This window comes from Xyrauchen texanus, chromosome 26 (assembly GCF_025860055.1).
Source record: "Xyrauchen texanus isolate HMW12.3.18 chromosome 26, RBS_HiC_50CHRs, whole genome shotgun sequence".
NCBI lineage: Eukaryota > Metazoa > Chordata > Actinopteri > Cypriniformes > Catostomidae > Xyrauchen > Xyrauchen texanus.
Genome location: NC_068301.1, coordinates 5,249,735 through 5,277,142, shown reverse-complemented (window position 1 = coordinate 5,277,142; position 27,408 = coordinate 5,249,735). Strand labels below are relative to the sequence as shown.

The following is a 27,408-nucleotide window of genomic DNA, read 5'->3' as shown; positions in this document are numbered from 1 at the left end:
GCCAATCAAGCACAGTAATACCATGGTCATTGAACCAGGTTTTGGTACTTTTGGCAGTGTGGGCAGGTGCCAAATCCTGCTGGAAAATGAAGTCAGCATCTCCATAAAGCTTGTCTGCTGAAGGAAGCATGAAGTGCTCTAAAATGTCCCGGTAGACGGCTGCGTTGACTCTGGACTTAATAAAGCACAGTGGACCAACACCAGCTGATGACATGGCTCCCCAAACCAACACAGACTGTGGAAACTTCACACTGGACTTCAAGCATCTTGGATTGTGTGCCTCTCCATTCTTCCTCCAAACTCTGGGACCTTGGTTTCCAAATGAGATGCAAAATTTGCTCTCATCAGAAAAGAGGACTTTGGACCACTGAGCAACAGACCAGTTCTTTTTTCTTTAGCCCAGGTAAGACGTTTGACATTTGATGCCCATGTCCAGGACCCGTCTGTGTGTGGTGGCTCTTGATGCAGTAACTCCAGCCTCAATCCACTCCTTGTGAAGCTCCCCACACATTTGAATGGCCTTTTCCTGACAATCCTCTCCAGGCTACGGTCATCCCTGCTGCTTGTGCACCTTTTTCTTCCACACTTTTCCCTTCCACTTAACTTTCTATTAATGTGCTTTGATACAGCACTTTGAGAACATCCAACTTCTTTTGCAATTACCTTTTGAGGCTTTCCCTCCTTGTGGAGGGTGTCAATGATGGTTTTCTTCACAACTGTCAGGTCAGCAGTCTTCCCCATGATTGTGAATTCAACTGAACCAGACTGAGAGACCATTTAAAGGCTCAGGAACCCTTTGCAGGTGTTTAGCTGATTAGAGTGTGACACTTTGAGCCTACAATACTGAACCTTTTCACAATATTCTAATTTTCTGAGATTCTGAATTTGGGGTTTTCATAAGCTGTAAGCCATAATCATCAAAATTATATCAAATAAAGGCTTGAAATATCTTACTTTGCTTGTAATGAGTCTATATTATATATTAGTTTCACCTTTTAAGTTGAATTACTGAAATTAATGAACTTTTGCCCGATATTATAATTTTTCGAGTTTCACCTGTATATATATATATATATATATATAAGCAGTTTTATAAAGATAAAGCATCTAGATTTCGTCTGGGTCTTTTTTTAACCCACATATGCATTTAAGGGGGCTAAGGTCATTTGTGCTCTAGGGTTAAACATTTTTTACTTTTCTGATTAAATCACAAATCTGTAAGACCTGCATAATGGAAGAAAGTGAGAAATAGAACAGATTTCAATTAAATAGTAGATGTGTGTGAATCACATCCACTCACTCACCTGATACCCATCCTGTCCATTTTTCCCAGGTGGCCCAGAATGACCTTTTTCACCTGGAGCTCCAGGCATACCCGGGGGTCCAGCCGGTCCTGGAGGACAATCTGAACAAATGTCCTGTGAAAGCGAGAGAGTGAGGAAGAGAGGGGTTCATTAAATCTGAAGAATGCAAAAGGGGACTCAGAAAAATAGAAAGTGAAAAAAATGGATGGATGGATAGATAGGTCATATGGCAGACAAACAGAATAGATAGATGGATTGGTGGAAAAGGGGATAGATGGATGGAAGGTTTGAAGAGTGGTTGGATGGAAAATGGAAAAGTAAAAAAAATGATGGATGAAAAATGGAAGGGTTAAAAAAGTGGATGGATAGAAAAAATATTTATATTTTGTTGGATGGTTGCGAAAGTGGATGGATGGATGGCTGGTTAGAAAAATGGGTGGGTGGATTGATGGAAAAGTGGGTGGGTGGATGGAAGGATGGAAGGAAGAGTGGATGGATGGAAAAGTGGGTGGGTGGATGGAAGGATGGAAGGAAGAGTGGATGGATGGAAAATGGAAAAGTAAAAAAAATGATGGATGGAAAAATGGAAGGGTTAAAAAAGTGGATGGATAGAAAAAAAGATGGATGATGGATAAACAAATGAAAAATGTAATGGATGAATGGATGGAAAGTGGATGGATGGAAAAGTGAATGGATATGTGGATAATTGGAAAAGTGGGTGGATGGATGGAGGGATGGAAAAGTGCATGGATAGATGGATGGATGGATGAATTGATAATTGGGAAAAGTGGATGTATAAATGGAAGATTGGAAGTAGAAAAGTGAATGGATGGATGGAAAAGTGGATGAATGGATGGATGGAAAAGTGGATGAATGGATAAATGGAAAAGTGGATGGAGTGATGGATGGATGGGTGGATAAGTGTAAAATTGGATGGATGAATAGATGGATGGAAAATTGGACAAATGAATAAGTGGAAAATTGGATGAATGGATGGAGTGATAAATATAAGATAGAATGGATGATGGATAGATGGATCAGTAAAAGTGCAAGTGTGAATGATGGATTGATTGTAAATCAATTGGATGGATGGATAAATGATTTATGGATGGATTTTACCTTCAGGTTCAGATCATTAAGGTCTGCAGCTTTTCCCTAGAATAAATCAATGTAGAGAAGACTAAAATCAGTTTATGTATTAAAAAAAAACATTATAGTGACATGTGTCACCAAACGGAATTGCAAAAATAATCACGGTTTTCAAACCAAACATTCCCAAATAAGTAAAACTGATAGTCCCAGCACAAACTCACGCCATTGATTGAGCTGGTGTTGCTATGTTGGACTGGTCTGACCACTCAAACAGAAAGAGGAATGTTTTGATAGCATCACAGAGTGACACTTTTAGGTCAAATCAACCAATATATGGCTGACTTTTAGTTGTCTTTATATTTTAAGCTGTGATAGGAGCTGATATTTTAATATAAAAATTACACACTTACACACCATCAGCAGAATGTAAAAACTGATAGTGTCAAATGGATTGGTAAGACCATATTCATCAGGCAGGTGATGGACAGGTGTCACTCACCGGTTCTCCAGGGGAGCCCTTCTCTCCAGGTCTTCCTGGCAACCCCTGCAGACAAATACACACAGATTCATACATCAGTCAAGACACTCCGCTCAAGAATGAAGATCAAAGCACTTTATTGTCATTTTACAGGTACAATAACATTCTTTTAAGCTAAAGAGGTTCCATGAAGATGTGCCATGAATGTATCTGTCATCTATATATTAATATAGTCCTAATCCTTGACAAAAACAAGGTTTTAGCAGATATAAGCATTCCAAATAAATGTAGTGCAAACCAAGTTACAATGGTTTTGCCGGACTGTGATGTAAACTAAAGGCTATTGGCTATTCTAAAGAAGGATAACCCATTTGATATGTTGGAAAATCTATTTCAGAAAGTCTTTAAGTGCTATTTTGTGTATTACAAACATTTTAGTCTGCAATTTCACAGGTACAGTACGTTTTAAAACACCCATCTATCAAACTCATCTGACCTAATTCACCGGTCCCATTAGTATTGTGTATTGCATAATGTATTATTTGCTCTTACGTTGTGTCCCGCAGGTCCATGTGGTCCGGCCACTCCAGAAGGTCCTCTCAAACCCTGAACATCAAACAGTACATATCAGTCAGAGTCTTTCTCATTTAAAAAGTTATATAAATAAAGCCAGATTGTTTACCGCTGCTCCTGGTGGTCCCGATGGTCCAGGAGGCCCCTTAAAAAGACAGAATACAAAACAGCTGAGAAAAATGTTATGTATGTCTATGAGAGAAACAAAATGGGGACTGACAGGATGGAAAAAGTAAGCTTTCACTCATTAAAACTATATTGTCCTGTGTCTATGTTTATATTTTTATGCATACATGTATATCTAAAAGTATACATGTGTTTGTGTATGTATTTGTGATTACATAGTAGTCACATACCCAAGAGGTATTTGGAGACTTCAGACACACTTAAAAATGCATGAATGTAATTGCAGTAGATAACAGTCATATTGTCTATGCAATTCAATTCATACATCATTAATGGCTCAAGTGTTAGTGTTAGGGTATACTTTTTGGGGGGCCACTGTACAAGCATATGTACAGTTTGTTTTTACATTTCTTTGTTTGTTTCTCCAGGAAACTTTCATGAGTTGTTACAGTATCTTTAGTTTTTGTGATTTCATCACTAATTAAACAGCTACATGACTCAGATTTTAGTACTGCGTGTGTGTGCATTTTCATACTGGGGGTCCAGTGGTCCCTTCTCCTGGGGGTCCTCTGTTCCCTGGCATCCCCTGCATTCCCTGAGGACCAGGCAGACCCTAAAACACAAAATAAAACAATATAAACATTATCTATCAATCCATCCATCCATCTCTTTTTTCTCTATCTATCTATCTTTTCTCTATCCATCCATCCCTCTCTTTTTTCTCTATCTATCCATCACTGTTTTCTCTATCCATCCATCAATCCCTTTTTTCTCTATCTATCTCTTTTTTCTCCATCTATCCGTCCGTCCGCCATATGACTTATCTATCAATCCATCCATCCATCCCTTTTTCTCTATCTATCTATCACTTTTTTCTCTATCCATCCATCCATCCCTTTTTTCTCTATCTATCTCTTTTTTCTCCATCTATCCGTCCGTCCGCCATATGACCTATCTATCCATCCATCCATCCATCCCTTTTTTCTCTATCTATCTATCTATCTATCTATCTATCTATCTATCTATCTATCTATCTATCTATCTATCTATCTATCTATCTATCTATCTATCTATCTATCTATCTATCTATCTATCTATCTGTCCGTCTGTCCGCCATATGACTTATCTATCAATCCATCCATCCATCCCTTTTTTCTCTATCTATCTATCTATCTATCTATCTATCTATCTATCTATCTATCTATCTATCTATCTATCTATCTATCTATCTATCTATCTATCTATCTATCTATCTATCCATCTATCCATCCACACTTTTGTTTCAGGACAATTTCTTTCCTAAACTTGTACGGTGGTCTGAAATTTCGTTAAATCCACACTAATAAAATGCAGCGTTTCAACTGTTTCCCCTGGGGAACCCACACCTGCTAATTTTAGGGGGGGAGTGCAATGGTGGCTCAGCGGTTAAGACTCTGGGTTACTGACCAGAAGGTCGGGGGTTTAAGCCCCAACACCGCCAAGATGCCACTGTTGGGCCCTTGAACAAGCCCCTTGACCCTATCTGCTGCAGGGGCACCGTATGATGGCTGACCCTGCACTCTGACCCCAGCTTAGCTGGGATATGTGAAAACAAAGACATTTCACTGTATATATATGAAAAATGTATAATGTGTGACAATAATAAAGGCTTTCTTCTTAAAGCATTGCCTGAGGAGAGTAGTAGATGCTGTTGGAAGACTTGTTTTTGCTCTGAGGCTTTTCATAAAGAACAGAAAGTGTCATTACCTTCAGTCCAGGAGGGCCGGCTGGCCCGGAGGTCCAGCATCACCCTGATATTAAAGAACACAAATTATTATTGAATTGTTAATTTCACTATTTCTCTCATGCTGTTGTTCATTCTTTCCATTTCTCGCTCTCAAAATGACTCATTGTGCTAGAAGTTCGCTAAACTGTGTAATTGACCATGTCCCAAGCAACCGATTTCCTACATTTCTTTGCTAGTTTAATGTCCCTTGAATCACTCCCTGGTCTTTTTCTTCCCACATAATAGAATAATATAAACTCAACTACATTTTTCATGTCTATTTATTTATTTGGTTAGTAGCGTTGTAATAAGTGGGATAATGTACTGACATATATCTCTGTGTAAGACTGGAGGGGTGTGTGTGTGTGTGTGTGTGGCCGCTGTGGTGGTAAGCCTTTTAGCCTGCTGTTCTGTGGTACTATAAAACAAACCCAGCTCCCAGTAACACCTGCAGTCACTCTCTCATTGACTCATTAGTTTAATGCGTGGTGCTTTAATTCTCATAGTTTCAGTGCTTTTAACCACAATCAGCACATTTAAATGGAAAAAGTTAATAGTAAACAACATTAGCACTCTCTGGATTTTCCAGCGCCCAAGACGTACATGCAATGGGACAGATATTAAATGCAACGTTTTACTTAGATTACGGGAAACTGTAAAATGAAGCTAATGAAGTAAACAAAATGTTAGATTTATTTTCCCGCCGGGGTAAGTTTCCAATTGTTTAGATGATCAACATAGTTTAGCAAGAGCTAGTTTAGCTTAAAGATATTTCAAAAAAACATTTTGGCATTTAAAAGTCACCTCATCAGCAAAATATTTGGAACACACAATCTATGATATAACAGAAAACTGTAAACATTGCGCTGATGGAGTCAGTTTCTAAACGGAAAATTGCAACAATGTTGCATGTGTGTGCCCAATCAAAAATAGATTTGAAATATAATTGATTTGATTGAACTGCTGAACTACTGGATGCATGAATAACATACCTTTTCTCCTTCTTTGCCTTTTCCTGGTAAACCAATTTCTCCTCTAAAACCTGGCTCACCAGTTGGGCCCGGGGGTCCAGAGGGACCATCTTTGCCTGCATCACCCTGAGGGAATATAGATGTGCATTTTAATGTTTTAAGTCATGTCATTAAATTAATAATTTTACATATTAGCTTGATGGTTCTTCCAAAAAATATCCAAACATATTTATATGTACACTGGCAGCCAAAAGTTTGGAATAATGTACAGATTTTGCTCTTATGTAAATAAATCGGTACTTTTATTCACCAAAGTGGCATTCGACTGATCACAATGTATAGTCAGGACATTAATAACGTGAAAAATTACTATTACAATTTGATTAAAAAAATAAATAAATCAGAACTACTTAAACTACTTCAAAGATTTTTCATCAAATAACAGCTTTGCAGATCTTTGTTATTCTAGCGGTCAGTTTGTCCAGATACTCAGGTGACCTTTCACCCCACACTTCCTGTAGCACTTGCCATAGATGTGTCTGTCTTGTTGGGCACTTCTCACGCACCTTACAGTCTAGCTGATCCCACAAAAGCTCAATGGGGTTAAGATCCATAACACTCTTTTCCAATTATCTGTTGTCCAATGTCTGTGTTTCTTTGCCCACTCTAAACTTTTCTTCTTGTTTTTCTGTTTCTTTTTGGCTTTTTCTTTGCAATTCTTCCCATAAGGCACCCCTTCTCTTTACTGTTGTACATGAAACTGGTGTTGAGTGGGTAGAATTCAATGAAGCTGTCAGCGGAGGACATGTGAGGCGTCTATTTCTCAAACTAGAGACTCTGATGTACTTATCCTCTTGTTTAGTTGTTTATCTGCCCTTCCACATCTCTTTCTGTCCTTGTTAAAGACAGTTGTGCTTTGACTTTGAAGACTGTAGTTACACCTTTGTATGGAATCTACAGTTTTACAGCAATTTCAAGCATTGTATAACCTTCATTCATCAAAGCAATGATTGATTGATGAGTTTCTAGAGAAAGCGGTTTCATTTTTGCCATTTTTACCAAATATTGACCTTAAGACATGCCAGTCTATTGCATACTGTGGCAACTCAAAAACAAACACAAAGACAATGTTAAGCATCATTTAATGAACCAAATATCTTTCAGCTGTGTTTGATATAATGCAAGTGATTTTCTAGCACCAAGTGATCAAGTAAGCTTGATTACTGAAGAATAAGGTGTTGGAGTGACGCTGCTGTCTAGATTTGATCAAAAATGACTTTTTTCAAATAGTGATGGTGCTGTTACATCATTAATGTCCTGACTATACATTGTGATCAGTTGAATGCCACTTTGGTGAATTAAAGTATCAATTTCCTTCCAAAAATCTGTACATTTTTTTTTTTTTTTATTTCGAATTTATGCAAAAGAACATCTGACAAGAAAATAAAATCAAGCAAACAAATCAAAATGATTCCAATAACACAATAAAACAAATTAATTACAATGGTTACAGTCAAAGACTTTTTTTTTTTTTTTTCTTTTCTTACTCTTGTCAATGTCCATTACATATTCGAAAAGGAGTGGGAAGAAGAAAAAAAACTTATTTAATCCCACCCCCTATCCATAATTCAAAAGCTTACCATAAGTCGACCCACGTTCCATGTATTCATAAATCTACTTTATTATACCCCAAAGCAAAGAAAAATAATTCAAGAAAAAAAAAAAGAGAAAAAAAAAAATAATATTAAATAAATTATCAATTATTTAAACAAGGAAAATAATAATGAAATAAATAATATAGAAGAATAACTTAGAAATATCAGTAGCTCAGAAAAAGAAATGACATAATAATAATAACACAAAGAAACGGAAAATAATTACTAGCCCCAAAACACTCATTGATTATTCACCCCATTCTTCATCCCTGTATCTCTTGAAGACAATATCTTTATACCTATTTTTAAACTGATTTATGTTTGAAATTAACATAAATACATTATTCCAAACGTTTGTCCACCAGTGTATATCACCTAAGAGGGAGGTAATTAACCATTATTATGGCTCAACATCATATATTGTTTACAATTACAGTATATGAAGTTCAGTAAGTTTTAGATGTTTGAGCCAAAATAGCACAAAAACAACAAATATGAACAGTACACAGCAAACTTTGGAAATACAATACAGCAAAACGTTTCTTTTACTTTTAAGCCCATTTTAGTCTCTTTTACTCTTAGTTTCAATCATTGTTAAGCTGTTTGTTAAAAAAAGTAATCTTTCACACCTTCTCTCCTCTCTGTCCTGCAATACCAGGTGGACCGATACTGCCCGGAATACCCTGGAAAACACACAGAATGAGACAATAAAGATTAAATTCTCTATCCAGGAATTTCCTGGTTAAAAATGACACTATATTTGGATGTGAAAAAAGGCAAGAATTTATTTATTTCAGAACATACCACATTGCCTGGCAGCCCTCGGAGCCCCTGAGGGCCCGTCAATCCTGGTGGACCCTGAAAAGTGCGAAGAGTGTGACAATGAGAAGTGGATGTTCAGAAAACAATAAAAACATCATGTGTGAGAAGTAGGAAAACTCACTGGATCTCCGTTTCTCCCGGCTTCTCCTTTATCACCTGACTCACCCTTAGGACCCTGAGCACAACAGAAAGAGATCAGATGTTTGTGTGTGGGATAAAGAAATAGATCTACAAAATAGCAGCATTCAGGTCAAATTGAATGAAAGAATGATTCAAGAGCTGATGCAATTTACTGTAACTACAGAGGTTTCAACTATTCTCATAGATCAACTCATAAACTGGGTTTCCATCCATGTATTTCATGCAAATATGATGTTTTTGCAATATTCAAAATGTTCACCTAAATTAAATTTGCAACTTGGATGGAAACCTGACTATAGAAACAATAGCACATCGGATGTACTGTAAGACATCTTTACAAAGGTTTTTAATTTACCAGAGGCCCTGGTTGTCCTCTGAAGCCCTGCTCTCCAGGAAGTCCTCTTTGACCCTGGAAACATTAGAGATGTAAAGCTTCTTAACAAATATGTATATATGTATATATATATCAGGAAAACATTGCCCAAAAGATGTGTCTATTAATGTGAACCTTGATTAAGAGTGTTTTTACTCTTGAGTCCTCTTTACAACCAATCTCATACAAAAAAGTGGACCAGGTCTCTTTACATTCACACTGGAATTAAAAGTGAACTCAGATCTCATTTCAGACCATTGGTTGGGACCAGATCTCAGTCCACTTTATATTCACACTATTGTTTGTTGGAACCTTACCTGATCCACTAATATATTAATTGTAATTTTATGTATTTATTTTTCTTTATCTTCTAATTATTATTATTGGAATCACACAAGTTCAAATGTACGGAGCGCCTTAGAGGACAGGGCAGGATTAAAAAAAAAATGTAGCAATAGTTTTGCATTCCCTCACAATATATATATTTTTAATGTATTTACAGTAATAAAAATCTTGATTTTGTGGTTAAAATGGTTTTACTCCAAATACCATAGTAACCACAACATTAATCACGGTAAATCTATAGTAAAACCATGGTTACTATATGAATGCATTATATGGTATTAAAACCATGGTTTTTGCAAAAAAAAAATAAAATAAATAAAAACAAGGTTAGCCTACAACAGTCATGATTGCTACAATATTACTACAGTAAAACCAGTTAAACTAAAGTATTTGTATAACCAAACAATTATGATATGTATTACCATATATTTAATTGTTCTGTGTTACCACTATGATGTCACTACAGATATCTTGGTTATATTATGAGTCCCTCAAACAAAAAGGTTTTACTACAGTAACCATATTTTATGCATAATTTTGTGGTTATTATGTTTTAACTACACATACAATGGTAAAACCATGGTTACTATATGGATAGAGTATATGGTATTAAATGGTTTCTGACTAAAAACATGGTTAATTTTCATAGTTACTACAACATTACTATAGTAAAACCATGATTTCTGCCAAAACAAAAAAGAAAATGGTTAGTCTACAACAGCAGGGTTGGGGAGTAATGGAATACATGTAACAGGATTACATATTTAAAATATAAGTAACTATGTATTCGGCTACAGTTACAATTTAAATCATTGGTAATTAGAATTCAGTTACATTCAAAAAGTATTTTGATTACTGAAGAGATTGCTTTGCATTTATATTGTCATTTGTTTCATTTAATATTTAGTCTTTTCAGATGGAAAACATTTATACATATAAATGATGTGATCCAAAGTGCATTTGAACAGCGGTGAAACACTTTCTTATGATGTGTTACATTCATACGAGCAGACAGAGAAGTACGATTGAAGTAAGGAGCAGAAGAAATAGAAATAAACCTTGTGTAAATTGTCAGATTTATGCTAAGCTAAAATTATTAATTTTATAATTTTTTTATCAAGAAAATTCACGTTGGATCGTAATAATTTTTTTTCTAGTAACACCTTTGATATTAGGTCAAAAATCATATTCTTCATATTTGTTTTTTTTATCATTTTCCTGTAAAAATATCTAAAAATCCCTAAAACAACATTAATTTGATTGATCTTGTTTTACAAACAACACTGCATAAGATATTTTTCAGAGAATGTATTTTTAACATGTGCATTTTGAGTTTTTATAGTCAAAACAAGTGAAAAAAATCCACCAGTGCTGAAGAAGTAATCCGAAGTATTTAAAATACACTATTGACCTTGAGTAATCTAACGGAATACGTTACAAATTACATTTTACAGCATGTAATCTGTAATGGAATACATTTGAAAAGTAATCCTCCCAACCTTGTATAACAGTTATGGTTATTACAATATCACCTAGCAAAACCTCTGTAGTAACCATAGTGATAATACAGGAAAACAAAAACGATGTCAAATAAAAATGATAATTTTGTGGTTATTATGGTTTTACTAGTAATTTTGTAGATTGAAGTACACATAGCTTTTGGTGGAAATCAGTAATATTGTAGTAACTATGACTGTTGTAGGCTAACCATTTATTTTGTTGTTATTATTTTTTTGGCAGAAACCATGATTTTACTATAGTAATATAACTAGAAAAAGTTAAGCAAACAAATACAATGGTACTTTTTGTAAAAACATTTTAACCACAAAAGTATGATTTTTATTACCGTAGTTTTCATGTATTATTACTATAGTTTTGCTACAAAAATCAAGGTTAAAATATGGTTACTATAGTAAACCCATGGCAAATTTATTGTCAGTGAATGCAAAAACTGCATGAAGATATGTGAAGTCATCCTGGGAATAGACCAGCAACCTCTTTGCAATCTCCCCTTCCAAAACCTAAATATCCCTACCTTGCCTTAAGAATATTCCAGGCCAGTTCCTCTGACAGAAGTAATTGTATTAGCTACAATACTAAGAAGTGCAGTAATTCAACAGAGTTCTCATTTCATACTAATAAATTCAGATGAGAGCAGATACATCATTGTAATAAGCTTGTCTGTGTTTGTGTAAATGATGCATCGCTCTGTCTGTTTTAATAGATGAGTGCATGACAGAGCGAGAGAGAGAGAGAGAGAGAGAGAGAGAGAGAGAGAGTAATATAATATTGCAGAAGGCTTCATAGGATCATTATGTCATCACCTAGAATTTCAAATGTTTCTTCTCACAGCATTAACTATTAAATATCACCTCTGAATTTATGTGTAAAGCACTACAGATGACTGTTCAGGACATAAGTCACTATTTGTTTTTTTATTGGATTTGCCTTCTGATTTTTTTTAACTAGGGCAACACTTCTTTTAGCTTGTATTGTGAAAATACTGAAGTTGTGACAGTAATACAAAGTTATAAATGAAATCATCAGAAGTACAAGAGAGGACTCACAGGTAGTTTATGCGATTCTGACTCTCTACTGCCCTCTTGTGCTGGTAAGTACAACCTGCAAGAGTTTTTTAATTCTATATAAAAAGCATTTTAGCTGTGTTGGAAGAACTAAACCTCACCATCTCGCCTGGTTTTCCTTGGTCCCCTTTCTCTCCTTTCTCTCCAGGCTTACCCTAAACAGAAATAGCAATATACAGTATAAGGAGGTGGAGATGGGACACTCACAGATTATTTATGTTATTGAAACAGAATCTTAAACGGTGTTGGTCTTTCTTTTGGTGTTTCCTCATTCAAGTAGATAGCAGCTGTACTTGCATGACTATCAACTTACCGGTTCACCTGGTTCAGGGATCACATTGGCCACCTAGTAAAACATTAAATACATCACAAATCTGGTGAATTAGGTGCCGCAGTTTTCAGGCAAATCAATATAAGATTTAATACAAAGAAAGGGGGATGGCATAACAGCCATAGCGTATTCTCATTAACAGGAGTACATGCAAGTTTATGCATACATTATGTCATTATACGTTGTACTCACATTTCCTGGGGTCCCTGCTGGCCCTCTGGGGCCTATCTCACCCTGAATGAATAAAAGACAGTAACAGAGGGAAATGGAGTTTATTTCTATATTCTGTCAGCATGTTAATTATCTCATTAAAGACCTCATGGCTTCAGGAAACCATCAATGACAGATTCATTTAGAAAGAATGAAACATACAAAGGCAAGGGACGCACAGCCTCTGAAAAAAATGTCATCAAATTAACAATTAACAACTAAAGTGATTTAATTAACTGATGTTTTATTTTTATGCAACCATCCGATACCTGTTTTGAGACGGATCAGGTGAAGTTACAAACCTTACAAAGATGTAAATGCTCAACAGTTCGGTTCAATTAAAACATGCATTGAGAACGGCACCGGACGAGCATTTCACCAGAATTTGAATAAGAATCTAATTAGACGATAGTGAACTACCCTCCTTGAATTTTCCCATCAAAATAAAAGCCCATATGTTTTGTAGTTAAAGGAATAGTTCACCCAAAAGTGAAAATTCTTGCATCAGAATTTGATTCAGCATGGACTTTCTTTCTTCAGCAGAACACAAATGAAGATTTTCAGAAGAATTTCTCAGCTCTTTTGATCCATTCAATGCAAGTGAATGGGTGCCAAAATTTTGAAGCTCCAAAAAATCACAAAGGTCAGCATAAAAGTAATTCATATGACTCCAGTGGTTAAATCAATGTCTTCAGAAGTGATTTGATAGGTGTAGGTAAGAGATAGATCAATTCTTTAGTCGATATTTACTATATATTCTCCTCCCTGTTTGGTCAATCTCCACTCTAACTTTCACATTCAGATTCTTCTTCTTGTGTTTTTGGTGATTCACATTATTAGTGCATACTTTCTAGCAAAGATTGACTTAAATATTGATCTGTTTCTCACCCAAATCTATCATATCTCTTCTGAAGACATAGATTTTACCACTGGAATCCTATGTATAATTTTTATGCTGCCATTATGTGCTTTTTGGAGCATTAAAATATGGTCACCATTCACTTTATTGTGAGGACTTACAGAGCTGAAATATTTTAATAAAATCTGGCCGATACTGAGAGTTCACATACTGGAATCAGATCGGGAGAGAAAAATGGTATTGGTGCATCACTAGCATACGGTAGCTGGTCTCTAGCATATGTTCAGTTTTGCTGGTCACCAAGGGATGCTTCACCAAATAGACCACGACCGTTGACCACTTTCACCAGTAACACTGTCCTGGTCCATCAGCGGTAAACCAACACAAACCAGTACAAACCAACATAGAGATGCTATTGTCTGTGTTTCATATTTCCTTCTCTTCTCTTCTCTTTCTCACCTTGTCTCCTTTCTCTCCTTTTGCTCCATTTGGTCCATCTCTTCCCCTCTCACCCTACAAGAGAAAAGGACAGAGGAAAGCTCAACAAAAGCAAGACTCAAAGAAAACCACATTGAAAAAAAGACACATAAACTTATATTTAGGTCCATTGTGATTTTTGACAATGACAATCAAGAACATTTCCACCAGTATTCCCATAATTGTAAAAAATAAATACAAAAATCAAATTTTGTAAGTCTTGCCTGGCCTCCTCTCTCTCCTTTGGGTCCCATTGGGCCAGCCTGCCCAGTTAAACCAGGCACTCCCTGAGACGGAACATGAAAGAGGAAGATTGTTGTGTCGTGTCCCTTTTTGTCAATACTTTGTCAAGATTTTTAATTTTTTTATTTTCCTCACCGGATCACCAGCAGGTCCGCGTGGTCCCGGAGGGCCTTCGTCTCCCTGAGAGAGAAAAATGATTAGTAACAAAAATAATGGTTGCGACATTCTCAGTCTTATCCAAAAGAACTTTCAGGGACAATTCCCCTTTGAGCAACCTGTGGTTCTTAACTGTTCCTTCTGGGGTTCAAACTTACAACCTGTGGATTTGCAGCCCAAATCTTTAACCGCTACACCATAGCACCCTTTACCTTCGAGCCAGGATTTCCAGCAAAGCCGTCCTGTCCAGGTTCTCCTCTTTGCCCCTAAAAGGATATATTAAATGATTAATTACAGACTGCACTATGACTAAAACACACACAGAGAGGTCAAACACAGATCTAGTCTTAAGATCGGTCTATAAATTATGAAGTTCTGCATCCAGAGAACTGAGTTCACAGATTCCCTCATTAAAACATCTCTAACCTTTTCTCCATCGTTTCCAGGGAAACCATTTTGTCCATCCTTTCCTGCCAAGCCCTGAAAAAATAATTAAATTAAAAATCTTTATTTTTAAGTTTTTGCACTTAAATGAGCGCTCCGTTAAAAGGGCAACAGATTTTTAAAGCGTGCCTACAGTACGTTTGAGATTTTATTGGAAAGTCACAGTGACTTACTGGTTTTCCTGGTTCTCCTGCTTTTCCTGAGAATCCAATTTCACCAGGTAATCCCTGTTAGAACAAAAAATAGCTAATTTAATGTCATCGGATACGGTACTGCTCTAGTACAGTTTACCCTGTGTATGGATCAGTCACTATCAGATCAAAATCACATTTATTTTGGTGATTTATGTAAACTCACTGGAGGTCCCGTCTGCCCAGGGCTACCAGCAGGTCCAATAGGCCCTTGAGGACCCTAAACACAAAAACAGAAGACAAAAAAAAAAAAATGATATATATATATATATATATTAGATTTGAAATGAAATACATATTAATATTTTTCGCAGTAATTTATCTGTTTTTATTTATTTTATTTAAAAATATATAACACCACTGTATGCTTTTGTAAGTGAATTTATTGTATCATTGATATATTTACTTCATGTAATTAACCCCATACATATGTGTTGTTTGCTGTTTTCTGACTGCATAGACTTTGCAACCAATGCATGATGTGCCTCTATAAACCACTAGAGGTCCCTGTTATTACCATAAAACAGGGGGGTCCAAACCAAGATGAATATTATTATGTTTGTTCAGTCAATCTTATTATTATAATTTGATACTGAATTATTATTATTTTGAGGAATTGTTTTATACAATAGTGACATATTTCTATCGTAATTACTTCACATTCACCTGGAGCTTTTATTTTGACGTAACAATAAAAGTGCACTGCGGTGTCAGTATGTATTTCACAGCTTACAATGTACCTCCTTACAAATCTGGTGAAATGCTGTCACCTCCTAAATTTCTGTGATACTGTGTTGTGTTTATAGGTTTGTATAATAACTTTGAGCGGCTTCAAATGTTTGGAATTGCATGAAGGGGTGAACCTACAGCATTTTGCCTTCACAATGCATGTGAACTGCTACAGGATGGCTGAAACACAAAACAATCTATCACAGTCACTCAAGGGCACATCCAGACAGGGAGCATGGGGTAGCCATGGCCTCCCCAAGAATTGATTGGCTACCCCAGGTGCCACCCCAAATCATGTAAGGGACCATTTCACTGTAACCAATGGTTCCATTCACTTCAAAGACCATACAATGAAGGAAACTGGTCAGTAGGGGACTTCGCGATTGAGTTTCACACGCTGGCAGCCTCCAGTGACTGGAATGACCACACTATGTGGGATCGGTTTCTGCAGGGATTATCTGACTTCGTCCAGGATGAGATTTATTCACTGTATTTCCCCTCTTGATTTGATGACTTAGTGGACCATTCTAGTCGACTGGCGCCAGGCTCAACGGCGAGAACTTCGCCGAGACTGCTACTCATCCACTCAGACTGCTGAGGCTCACACTCTAGCCACTCCTTCTTCCGGTTCTTCTGATCCTCATTCTTCTACGAAGCTCATGCATGTGGGCAGGATCCCAGATTCAGATAGAGTGAGGCAACGTCGGCTCCTCAAGGGCTTGTGTTTCACTTGCAGCCGGTCCGGCCACCTCTCAGCAGCATGTTCGTTAAAAGACCCCCGCTCGTCGGTAGCAAGGGGGTTATTGGCGAGTGCAACACCCCTAGACAATACCCCTGGACTTCGCACTGTCCTTCCGGTTCGCTTGCAGAGTGGAAGTAGATGCAACACTATCTCGGCTCTGGTGGATTCCGGCGGTGAGGGACATTTTATTGACACAGACTTAGCCCTAAAATGCCGGATTCCCGGATTCCGACTGGACGAACCTATCACTGCACACATTCTTAGTGGAACGCCCCTCTTTGTTATCACCTACTCTACCAAACCTGTAACCATGGTTTCCAGGAATCACACTGAATATCTGTCACTCTTCATAAGATCTCTAGCTTGGACACCCGTGGTTGGTAACACACAACCCTCACATTGATCGGGCAACAAACTCTGTTTTGTCTTGGGAGTTCTTTCTGTTCTTCACACTGTTTTAACTCTGTTGTCTCCTCTGTCCAGTTTTGTGTTTCATTGCAGGATGAGCCGGCAGATGTTTCAGGTGTTCCACCCAGAAAACATGAGGGTGGTATTCAGCCGACACTGTGCCTCGACCCTTCCTCCTTATCGCCTGTATGACTGCGCTATTGAATTGCGTCCTGGCAACTCTCTGCCTCGAGGATGGTTGTATTCGCTCTCAGCACCCTCTGCCGATGATGTCCCCAGCTTTCAAACTCTGTTACCCCAGCAGCATTGAGTCTGTGCCCCACAAGGGCCACCCCAGTCAAAATAATCTCGACATGCCACTGCTGTCACCCCTTGACACCACACACGTTACAGGAAGATATGAGAGCTAATAATTAGTGTTGCATGTTTCAATGTGAGTTGGTGTTGAAGTGCGCCTATAGTTCTTACAGGTAGTCCTGGGAGACCATCAACTCCAGGCAATCCTCCGTCTCCTTTTTTACCCTGGAGAAAAAAAATAAACCTGAAGTTACTCACAAGTCATGTCAAATGTTATAGAAAAATAAACTATACCAAAAAGATAGAAAAATATGAATACAAAATGTACTGATGAACATATTGGTGTTTCTGCGATCAGCATTCATCTAAAATGGTGTCTGTCAGATTAAGCTGGAATTGGAAGAAAATAACTTCAGGCGCTATTATTTCCAATTCAAACACTATATATTTATGCTTCAGAACAGAATTCAGAGGTCAGGAACTCTAGCTGAAATTCTACAATGACCTGAAATGAATTCATCAGAGATGCATAACAAGGATTGTGCCTCTCTCTTCTGGATATCCGTTGATATTACACATGTTTACGCAGCCTCAGTGTTCAACATTGTTCCTCGAGTTTTGCACAGAAGAAAGAAATGAGGCTGAGTAAATGATGTCATAATTGTCATTTTTTTTAGGGGAGCTATTTCAGTAATAAGCAAATCATGTTTTCAATTTTTTTATATTTCACGCTGAAATCTAAGTGCTATTATTATTATTATTTTCAGGAAGAAATGTTTATGAAGTACTTTGATTACATTTCAATGATGCCGTCATCTCCTAAATTTGATGTCATCTCTAAGCGTAATGGTCAGTGTGTTTGAACTCTTCCTTTCTCTCTTCGTAATGAGCTCGCACAGTTTAATCATTCCACTCAGAACTCTAAAAAATACCAAAACTCGACCAAACCACAATGAGATCCACAGTTACCTGTCAGTATGGTAACCATGTATCAAGTTATAGAACATCTTCCATCTCCATTTAAAAATCTGATGTGTATTTTTAGAATAAAATATAAATGTCTTACCCTTTGTCCATTCTCGCCAGGCTCTCCAGCCAAACCTGGGGGTCCAGGTGGGCCCTGAGAAAAATGTAATCATTAATAAGATTAATAAAAAATGTATAACATAAAATATCATGGGAAAACATATTAGAACAAAATATTAAAGCAAGTGGCATATGCATAAAAAAATGATGCTAGATCTTTTCTCAGACTTTCACTTTTCTGAGCCATTTTTGGCAATCATCTTCTATCAAGGGGATTTTTGTGGATGGATGAAGTCAGTTCCCCTCAAGTCCACAGGTGTAGGTCATCACATTATCTGTAAACATGTTACACTAATGTCTGACAACCATAAAGTGTCCAAATACATTTAGTCTTCATTTTGAACAGTATTCTGTTGATGTAGTCATTTATATTGTTATCCTATCTCTTATTCTGTTGCCCTATCTATTGTTGGACCCATATTTTATTAGGTGTCTTTAAATATTATGTACTTTAGTATTTCATACAATGCACTTATTATGTACATACTGAACATGTTGTTCTATTGTACCTACATGTACCTGTAATTACACTGTTAACCTTACCCCTAACCCTAAATTAACCCAAACCTTACCCTTAACCCTAACCCTACTTCTAAACCTACCTGTACCTCAACCTCAGTTGCAGCAAATGTGAACCTTGTGAGTATTTTGCACAACACATGTAGTTACACAATAAGTACATTATATTTTATGTGGCGGTGGAACAGTAAATAGATCACAGTGTATATCTTACAGGAGGTCCAGGAGGGCCATCTGCCCCTGGGGGCCCTTGTGGGCCAGAGACACCCTGAAAACACACAGACGCAGTTTAGAGAATATTTGGGAAGAAGTAAGCATAGTTTCTATCCTTGTAGATTGGTATTAGACTTACAGTCTCCCCCTTGAGTCCTGCCAGCTGAACCTGAGAAATACACAGAAAAACACACTGAACAACTCAAACTCAAACATTTTACAATTTGATTTATTCTGTTTAACAAATCAAAGGTCTTACCGCATCACCTGGTATTCCAGCCAGGCCTCTTTCTCCCTATCAAACAATCCATCACAATGTGGTTAAAGAGATGTCAGACAATGTATTCTAACATATGATATTTGCTAAAGCCTTTTTTTTTAACCAGTGCATGTAGTATTTCTTCAAATAGCCTGTTTTGATATTTTGAATGGAGTGCCTAAAATTGCTGTACCGCAAGTTACCACATCTGATATTTGGGAATACGTTCCTGGAAGTGTGTGTATTCCCAAAGAGACAGAGAGTGAGAAATAAAACGACACAGACTGGATTACATTTTTAGTGGGTGTATATGTCTTTCTGGAATAAGTGCGAAAAAATTCAGGAATTAAACACATGTATGAAACAAAACATACATTTTAGGAAAGGTATGTGTGTTTTGGAGCTTTTATTGGAAACAATGAAGAGTCAAATATATTTATGCCTAAAAACAAAAGAGTTCTCACAGCAACGTACACCAGATCACAAGAGAAGGCATTGAGAATAGCCTCTGAATGAGCTCTTGCTTTACTAGCACCAGTTAAAGTACTCGTAATGCAACAAAATACAAATTCTTGGCCAAAACTGAGATTCGGGACAAACCAAAAATAGCATTTAATAGCCTTTTCATCTTAAAATCTTAGGTGGGCAAAATTATGATGCATCCCTCCTTTAAACATCAATGTCTTTAATGTTCAAACCATCAGTTGATATGTACTGACCAGCCAGTTTAGGATAATTCACGAATATGGCATTTTTTGAATGTTGCTCCATTGTAAATTTACTTGAAATGTGCTAATCATTTGACCAGAAATCTTACAAATGAAAGCTTGAATAATAGTGTTACAATGTGTTCCAACAGCAAGCAACATACCCAACATTTGCAGAATAAACCCCTTTGAAAGGGTTCGCAAAGGTTTAGTCCCTTGTAAAAGGGCACAATGATGATAGCACATCCCACTAATTCTCCAGTTCGTGAATTGCCCATTCTATTTTCATCCAGCACCCCAAAAAGTGTCTCCATACCTTCTCTCCTTTGAATCCATTTGAGCCAGGAGAACCAATTAACCCCCTAAGACCCTGTTTATAGAGAAAAATAACTTTGCATGAATGCGTGTCAAACATGGGGCATAATGGACAAACAAATTCCACATTCAGTGCCAATGCAGATAAAAATGGTACATGATAAATTATAGACATTACAGAACTCTGTGCATACTCACATCTTTTCCTGGAACACCAGGTTTCCCTGGAAACCCGTCTAAACCTGGCTCACCCTAAACAACATTTAAAAGCGAGACATAATTGAAGGGAAGGTTAGTGTAATAAAAATATACACATGTATTATATGCAGTATTCTGCTTCAGATTTTGCAGTGCTAACCATTATTAATAAAGAGACATTTTAATAAAATATTATATAGTCCATCATGAATCTTGTTCCATCAGTACAGTAACCCAAATTTGAAAGCATTCAGTGTTTTACTGAACTACATCTTGTGTCACAAAATATATTTTAGAGCAACTTTAAACTTTGTATTTTAATCTGGAATCAGGAGCTCTCTTTTTTAAAAACTCAGACTGTTTTTGCAGGAAAACGACTGAGGGTATGGAAAATGACTAAAACATGATGACTCTAGAATTTCTTGAAAACATGTGCAATATATGTAGTCTGTATCCCTTGCTGTTTCAGCTCAGGAATTCAGGGAATAACAGATGGTAAATGAGTTTGTATGGAGTATTCATTTTGAGTTCAAAACCATTTAAGTTAAAAGGAAACATCATCTGCAGTATAATCTGATATTTCCTGTTGCAATGATCCATGTATTATTTCAATAAATATAGTGCATCCATTTGCTTTAGGATTTTGGATTGCAAGCATGCTATGTTTATTATGTTTTAAATTAGGACATTTTAGCCTCAACTGAAATAAAAGTTCTGGGACTATCTGCACAATTAAAATATTGGGTTTGATCATTCATTCATTCATTCATTCATTCTTTCTATCTATCTTTCCTTCCGTCCGTCCGTCCGCCCATCTATCTATCTATACATCCATCCATCCATCCGTCCGTCCACCTATCTGTCTGTCTGTCTATCTATCTATCTCTCTATTTGTCTGTCTGTCTGTCTATTTATCTATCTATCTGTCTATCTATCTATCTGTTTGTCTATCTGTTTATCTGTCTGTCTGTCTGTCTGTCTGTCTGTCTATCTATCTATCTGTTTGTCTGTCCGTCTGTCTGTCTGTCTATCTGTCTGTCTGTCTGTCTGTCTGTCTGTCTGTCTGTCTGTCTGTCTGTCTGTCTATCTATCTATCTATCTATCTATCTGTCTGTCTGTCTGTCTATTTATCTATCTATCTGTCTGTCTGTCTGTCCGTCCGTCCATCCATCCATCATCACCTAACGACTGCTTGGTAATGCCTTAGTAACCACCTAGAATACCTTAACAACTACCAATCTATCACATAGAACACATTAGCAACTTTAAAGCCCTCAAAGATAAATACACAAGTATGTAAAACCTTCAGACTTCAAACAAACCTTGAACTGTTTTTAACTTTCAGACTTTGTCAAGCCAACATTCTAAGTTTGTACTAACGAATTGACCTTTTCTAGTTTCAGTTTTATCTCTATGATATAAGTACTTAAATGAGGCCAATTTTCTCTGTGTGTGTGGAGGAGGACTGTCGGAAAGACAGCAGACTGTGGTATGACGGCAGCATCCAAAGGCCAGTCTGACTGCACAACACCCACACATGTACCTGACAGGCAGTGATGGATGGTAATGAATTACATGTAATATGGATTATGTAATCAGATTTCAAAAATCAAGTACTTGGATTAAATTACATAAAAACATTCATAATCATATTACAGTTACTTTTTCAAGGATTGCATGATTGAACGTTGATATACATTTGGGGAGTTTTTGAATATTTTCAAAACGGGGGTTGGGGTGTGTGGAGTTGACCTGTTCCTGGACACTAGCCAGGTGGCAATAGTTATACTTAAGATTAAACAGTCTCACTTGACATTTGACCACTGGATATACTAAAGTCAAAAATAGGGCAAACGCATTACAGTGCAATGTAAACTCTACCTTTCAAACATAATATTCTTCGGCTGCAAAGGATTCCACGTCAAGTCTAAAAAAGCTTGCAAGTTTTATCACCTTTACATTTCATTTCTAACAAAATCCTGTACTTCTGCTTCCGTGATAAGTTTAAAAACTGCTTTTTGTGATGTTGATTCACAAATCTGACTGGTCTGATCATTTAGATGGATGGTGTTTGTAATGCTGAAATTGCCGGAGTAAGACCACATTTGTTTATCACACCCCAGGGCACCTGTCCATTATTCTAGAAACTCTCCCATAAGACATGCATGGTAAACTCATTTATATGTTAAACATATATCAGTCTGTCAATAGTCGCATTCACATATACAGCCTTTTCCATAAAAATACCAACATTTTCCAGTTTAGAGGTTGTGTTTGAACATGACACTTTTGAAAATACTGGTAAACTTTGCTCTGGCAATTTTCCTTAATGCGAAGTTGTATTATTACCTATACATTTCCTTATTGATGGTATGTGTGCACAGCACATTTGGTACATTTACCTGTAAAGGCAACCCAATGATTTTCCTGCAATTTACCTGGTTGCATGTGTGAATGGAGCAAATGATGGAGGGCGTTTTTTCAGCATCATGGGAAAAGATATGCAACTCTCTTCATATTTACACCATGTAAACTCATTTGCGATTCACACTTTTGTATTTGTGTTAAAAAGCACCACTCATACAGTTAGCTCATGCCTTCTCATGATGAGTAATTATGCAACTAACTTAACACTGCTGAAATACTCTGTCTACATCATATCCAGTGACATTCATTAATCATTGATTCTGGAAGACTGGACAAAAAGTAACAAATAAACAAGGTCAGAGGTAATCTAAAAGTAATCATATTCGATTATCTAAAATTGTAATCCAAGAGATTAAGTTACTGATTTTAGTCATGTAATTTGTAATCAGTACTGGATTGCAATTCAGAAGTAATCTGCCCAGCACTGCTGACAAGAAATGTGGAGTCTACATTAACACTGTGACATCTGTTTATTTGCAGATGTGAGTTATTTGCCTCCCTCACTACACAAATCCACTCACACAGAAATGTTCCCTCTGTAGTGTTAAACTTTGATGGATATATACAGTGCTTCATGACAATGACCAGATTGGGCTTGGTCCAAGTTATTCTAATGCGTAATTACAAAACAGGGGTGCTGACAAGTGGAGGAAAACTAAGAAAATTGTCCCGTGCAGGAATGAATGGAAGAGGTGCTGAAGAAATAGATGAAATAAAAACAGGTTTCCAAGCAAAAGAGTTTGTCCTGGGCCCTTTAAATCATGCTTGTGTCACTGGACTCAACCAAGAGGTCAAGGTTTGGTTGGTTTGCATGCTTTAGTTAGCCCCAGCTGGAAGAAAACTATAATGGCTGTAACTACATCAACAATTTCTCCATTGATGGGTATCCAAAAGTAGTAATGTATTTTGACAAAATGCACTTTTTTTGCAAGCAACATATTAATTGTAAAATTTTCAGTGACCAAATTTTTTGGAGGGCTCTAAAAAGTGTGATTTTATTTTCTTTTGTCTGTTTTATTTCACTGCACTGCTGAGGATGGTCGCTAATGAAGGGCTTAGAGGGACTGGAGTTGTTAATGATTAATAAATCAAACAATTATTTGCCATTAATAATTTAATCGATCAAGAAATAAAGCACCTACTCTACTAATTCAATTAGGAACACAACATGTACTGTAAGCCTGATCTTGAAATTTTCGTGACAATGCCAGAATTTTTGCAAACTAAATTAATGTGCGTCAATACACGTTTGGCTGCATTTTCCCATGGAAGGTGTCCAGTGGGGGGCGGCAAAAGCAAGTGAAATTATGTTCTAATCAGACAAGGTTTGTAAGAAGTAGAGCAAAAAATAAGTTTATATAAAGTTATAAACAGCCATATTATCCATGATTTGTCTGAAAGTGAATAAAACGCACAGTTGTTGTAGTGCCTCTAGTGTTAATTTCACCAGGAAACTGCAGAAAAATGCGGCAAGTAAACATCGATTTGCAAAAATATAGTAATAGTATAGTTTATTCTATGAGACTAGGTTGCAAGTCAGGGAGGCATTAGGACCAAGGGACAGTCAAGTCACTCCGTAAAGATTATATCAAGATCTTCACATATCACTAGGGATGTCATAAAATAACAATATATCGTTTATTGATTAGCACGTTACTTTATTGATATATGTATGGAGTGGTGGTGGCGTAGTGGGCTAATCAGAAGGTCACAGGTTTGATCCCCACAGCCACCACCATTGTGTCCTTGAGCAAGGCACTTAAATCCAGGTTGCTCCGGGTGGATTGTCCCTGTAATAAGTGCACTGTAAGTCGCTTTGGATAAAAGCGTCTGCCATATGCATAAATGTAAATATATTTTTGAGCCATCGATATATTAAAATTAGCCGACATTTAAACTAGAAGCCCAATTGGCATGCTTTGCAATTCACTCAGTTGTCCTCTGTTCAATTTGGTGCAATAGACCACAAGAGGGCGATATTCCATTTATTGAAGCCGGTCGCCGTCACGATCACACACACACAGACAAACACACAGGATGAGCAGAAATGGTGTAGATGCCAGTTTTTGTACTTCTTCAAGAATGAACAAAGTGGCGTTGCTGAGGTTAGTGAAAATGGTGTAACTGCGCAACATTTATTACGCAATTTCTCTGTATGTAGCCATGAATAAGTCTTTCATTCAAGCTGTCAAACCACAACAAGACATACTTGTTCATGAATTTACATTGTGTAGACTCTATGAATGATACTTATACACAATATATCATCCAGTTATACTAGAGTAAATAATCTTTGTCCTTTGATAATGACTTGGGTCTAATTTAATGGAAAACTATGCGACTTGCGCTCTACGCAACTTGCGTTCACCTCAGAATGTTGACGCTGAGCATTGGCGGTGTGTGCATACCATTGTAGAAAATAAATAACTATTTTGAATTTTAGAACGTGGCATGTCGTCGCCAGACGTGTCCGGAGTGTGAATATCTTTAATTAACCCTGCCGCTCACAGTTTACCAAAGTTGTGTTGAGAAATATGTCTGAAAAGACAAAGACTAAGCAGCCCTATTTATATCTAAAAAAATCTCTATATATCGATAATTATTGAGAAAATCTTCCAATTATCAATGCGTGAAAAAGGCATCCCATGTCTACATATCACATTGTATTTGGGCTCATTTTAATCTGGAGCATCTGCTCTAAGTAAAACGTTTTTTTTTTCATATTTAGCGAAAACAAGATTTATTTCAAATGTAACTGTGGTTTGATTGACATATGTCAATCATCCCTTACCTGATCTCCAGGTAATCCTTTCTCTCCTTTTACTCCTGCGCCACCCTGATGAAAGACACAATTAATTAAGATTACATACAGTATATAGTATTTAATGCACAGATTATACTTACAGATACCCCTTGAGGACCGGGCGCTCCGGGAGGACCAGCGTTACCTTGGATACCCTGAGTGAAAATGGGTAAAAAATATCAGATCATGCTAAAAAATATCTAAGAAGCATGTACAGCATAGCAAAGCTGAAGCATACCCGAAACTCTTCTATCTAGAGGAAAAGGTGTCTTACCTTCAGTCCAAGAGGTCCAGGTAACCCAGCTTCACCTGAGAGCCCTCGCTCACCCTATTCATCAACACAGACATTATATTTTGAATCAGTTTAATGTAATATACCATAAACTACAAGCAAACATAATCATACGTCCCAATACTCACTTTCTCTCCCTTATCTCCTTGTTTCCCAGCCAGACCTGCTAAACCATCTGATCCCTAAATAATACCAAAGAAAGAAAGAAAAATAAGAAACCACATGGCATTACAACAGAAAACATCTCAATGTCATTATAAACTCATCAATGTCTCATCTCAGTGATGCAATTATTAGAAAATTATAAGAATGCCTAATGTATTTAAAGTGTATACGAATCAAAAATTACACATGTTCATTAGTGTTATAAAGACAGTGTCAAACAGCTTTCCAAATGGGCCCCCCATCTGCTGTTGATCGAACAAACTGATAGTCCCACCCCCAACTCACCCCATTGGTTGAGTCAATGGTATTGTGTAAGTATGGACAGGTTGCGCAAAACAAACTGAGAAATGTATATAGTGTCTTATAGACACAGTGTTTACAGTTTTCAAGAAAATCAACCTACAAATGGCTTACTTACAGTTGTTTGAGCATATTAAGCTGGGATAAGAGAAAGTATTTTAACACAGATAAAGTTATACACTTCAGCTTTAAATATTCATGGTTGTGTCTTACTCTCTCGCCCTTATCTCCTCTGGCTCCATGTTCACCACGCTCGCCATTGTCCCCCTGTGGAGAGAGACGGAACTTCATCATGGCTTTGCAACAGGATGTCACATGACGTCTGGATATGCCTCCATGATGACCCGGAACTCTTCAGACTTTAGCGTGTGCTATACTGTATATGTTCATGTAAGTTGTATGCAATGATCATGAATTCCACTACTAACTTAGTGAGACAAAAATTCTACAATGCTCAAAACATTTTAAGGGGCCATTCATATTGAATGCGTATTTGCATTTTTTCAGCATCTCGCGCAGGAGTTTTCAACTTTTGGTTCGAATGATGAAGCGTCACCTTGTGTTTTCCCTCTCCGTCCTTCCTTGATGCACCGTCCCAATACCAAAATGTATTATTGTTCTCCTATGTAATTCTCATAAAACTCTAATGTGTCAGCACCCTAATCCATGAATTTCAAAACTTGACCAACAAACCAGCCAACCAAAATCTGAATATGTGTTATTCCTTGAATGGTGTTCCTTGTTGGCAACTAAAAATAACACTATGATGAAAACCTTCTGAGATCAGAATGTAAATGGCCAGGAAAA

At 37.0% G+C, this 27,408-nt stretch overlaps 1 protein-coding gene across 1 annotated transcript in view; it reads right to left on the bottom strand.

The window, feature by feature from the left end:
- LOC127619549 (collagen alpha-1(XXII) chain-like) overlaps positions 1–27,408 on the bottom strand; it is an 88,074-nt gene that overhangs the window by 16,786 nt on the left and 43,880 nt on the right. Inside the window, 35 exon segments of the mRNA XM_052092405.1 lie at positions 1,305–1,418; positions 2,424–2,459; positions 2,896–2,940; positions 3,427–3,480; positions 3,557–3,592; positions 4,109–4,186; positions 5,320–5,342; positions 5,345–5,363; positions 6,331–6,435; positions 8,594–8,647; positions 8,769–8,822; positions 8,908–8,961; positions 9,283–9,336; positions 12,332–12,385; positions 12,544–12,576; positions 12,754–12,795; positions 14,090–14,143; positions 14,332–14,394; positions 14,486–14,530; positions 14,719–14,772; positions 14,933–14,986; positions 15,124–15,177; positions 15,308–15,361; positions 17,489–17,542; positions 18,384–18,437; positions 19,137–19,190; positions 19,275–19,304; positions 19,395–19,430; positions 20,418–20,471; positions 20,615–20,668; positions 25,833–25,877; positions 25,946–25,999; positions 26,119–26,172; positions 26,265–26,318; positions 26,815–26,868. Of these exon segments, the coding sequence (XP_051948365.1) occupies positions 1,305–1,418; positions 2,424–2,459; positions 2,896–2,940; positions 3,427–3,480; positions 3,557–3,592; positions 4,109–4,186; positions 5,320–5,342; positions 5,345–5,363; positions 6,331–6,435; positions 8,594–8,647; positions 8,769–8,822; positions 8,908–8,961; positions 9,283–9,336; positions 12,332–12,385; positions 12,544–12,576; positions 12,754–12,795; positions 14,090–14,143; positions 14,332–14,394; positions 14,486–14,530; positions 14,719–14,772; positions 14,933–14,986; positions 15,124–15,177; positions 15,308–15,361; positions 17,489–17,542; positions 18,384–18,437; positions 19,137–19,190; positions 19,275–19,304; positions 19,395–19,430; positions 20,418–20,471; positions 20,615–20,668; positions 25,833–25,877; positions 25,946–25,999; positions 26,119–26,172; positions 26,265–26,318; positions 26,815–26,868 (1,830 nt within the window).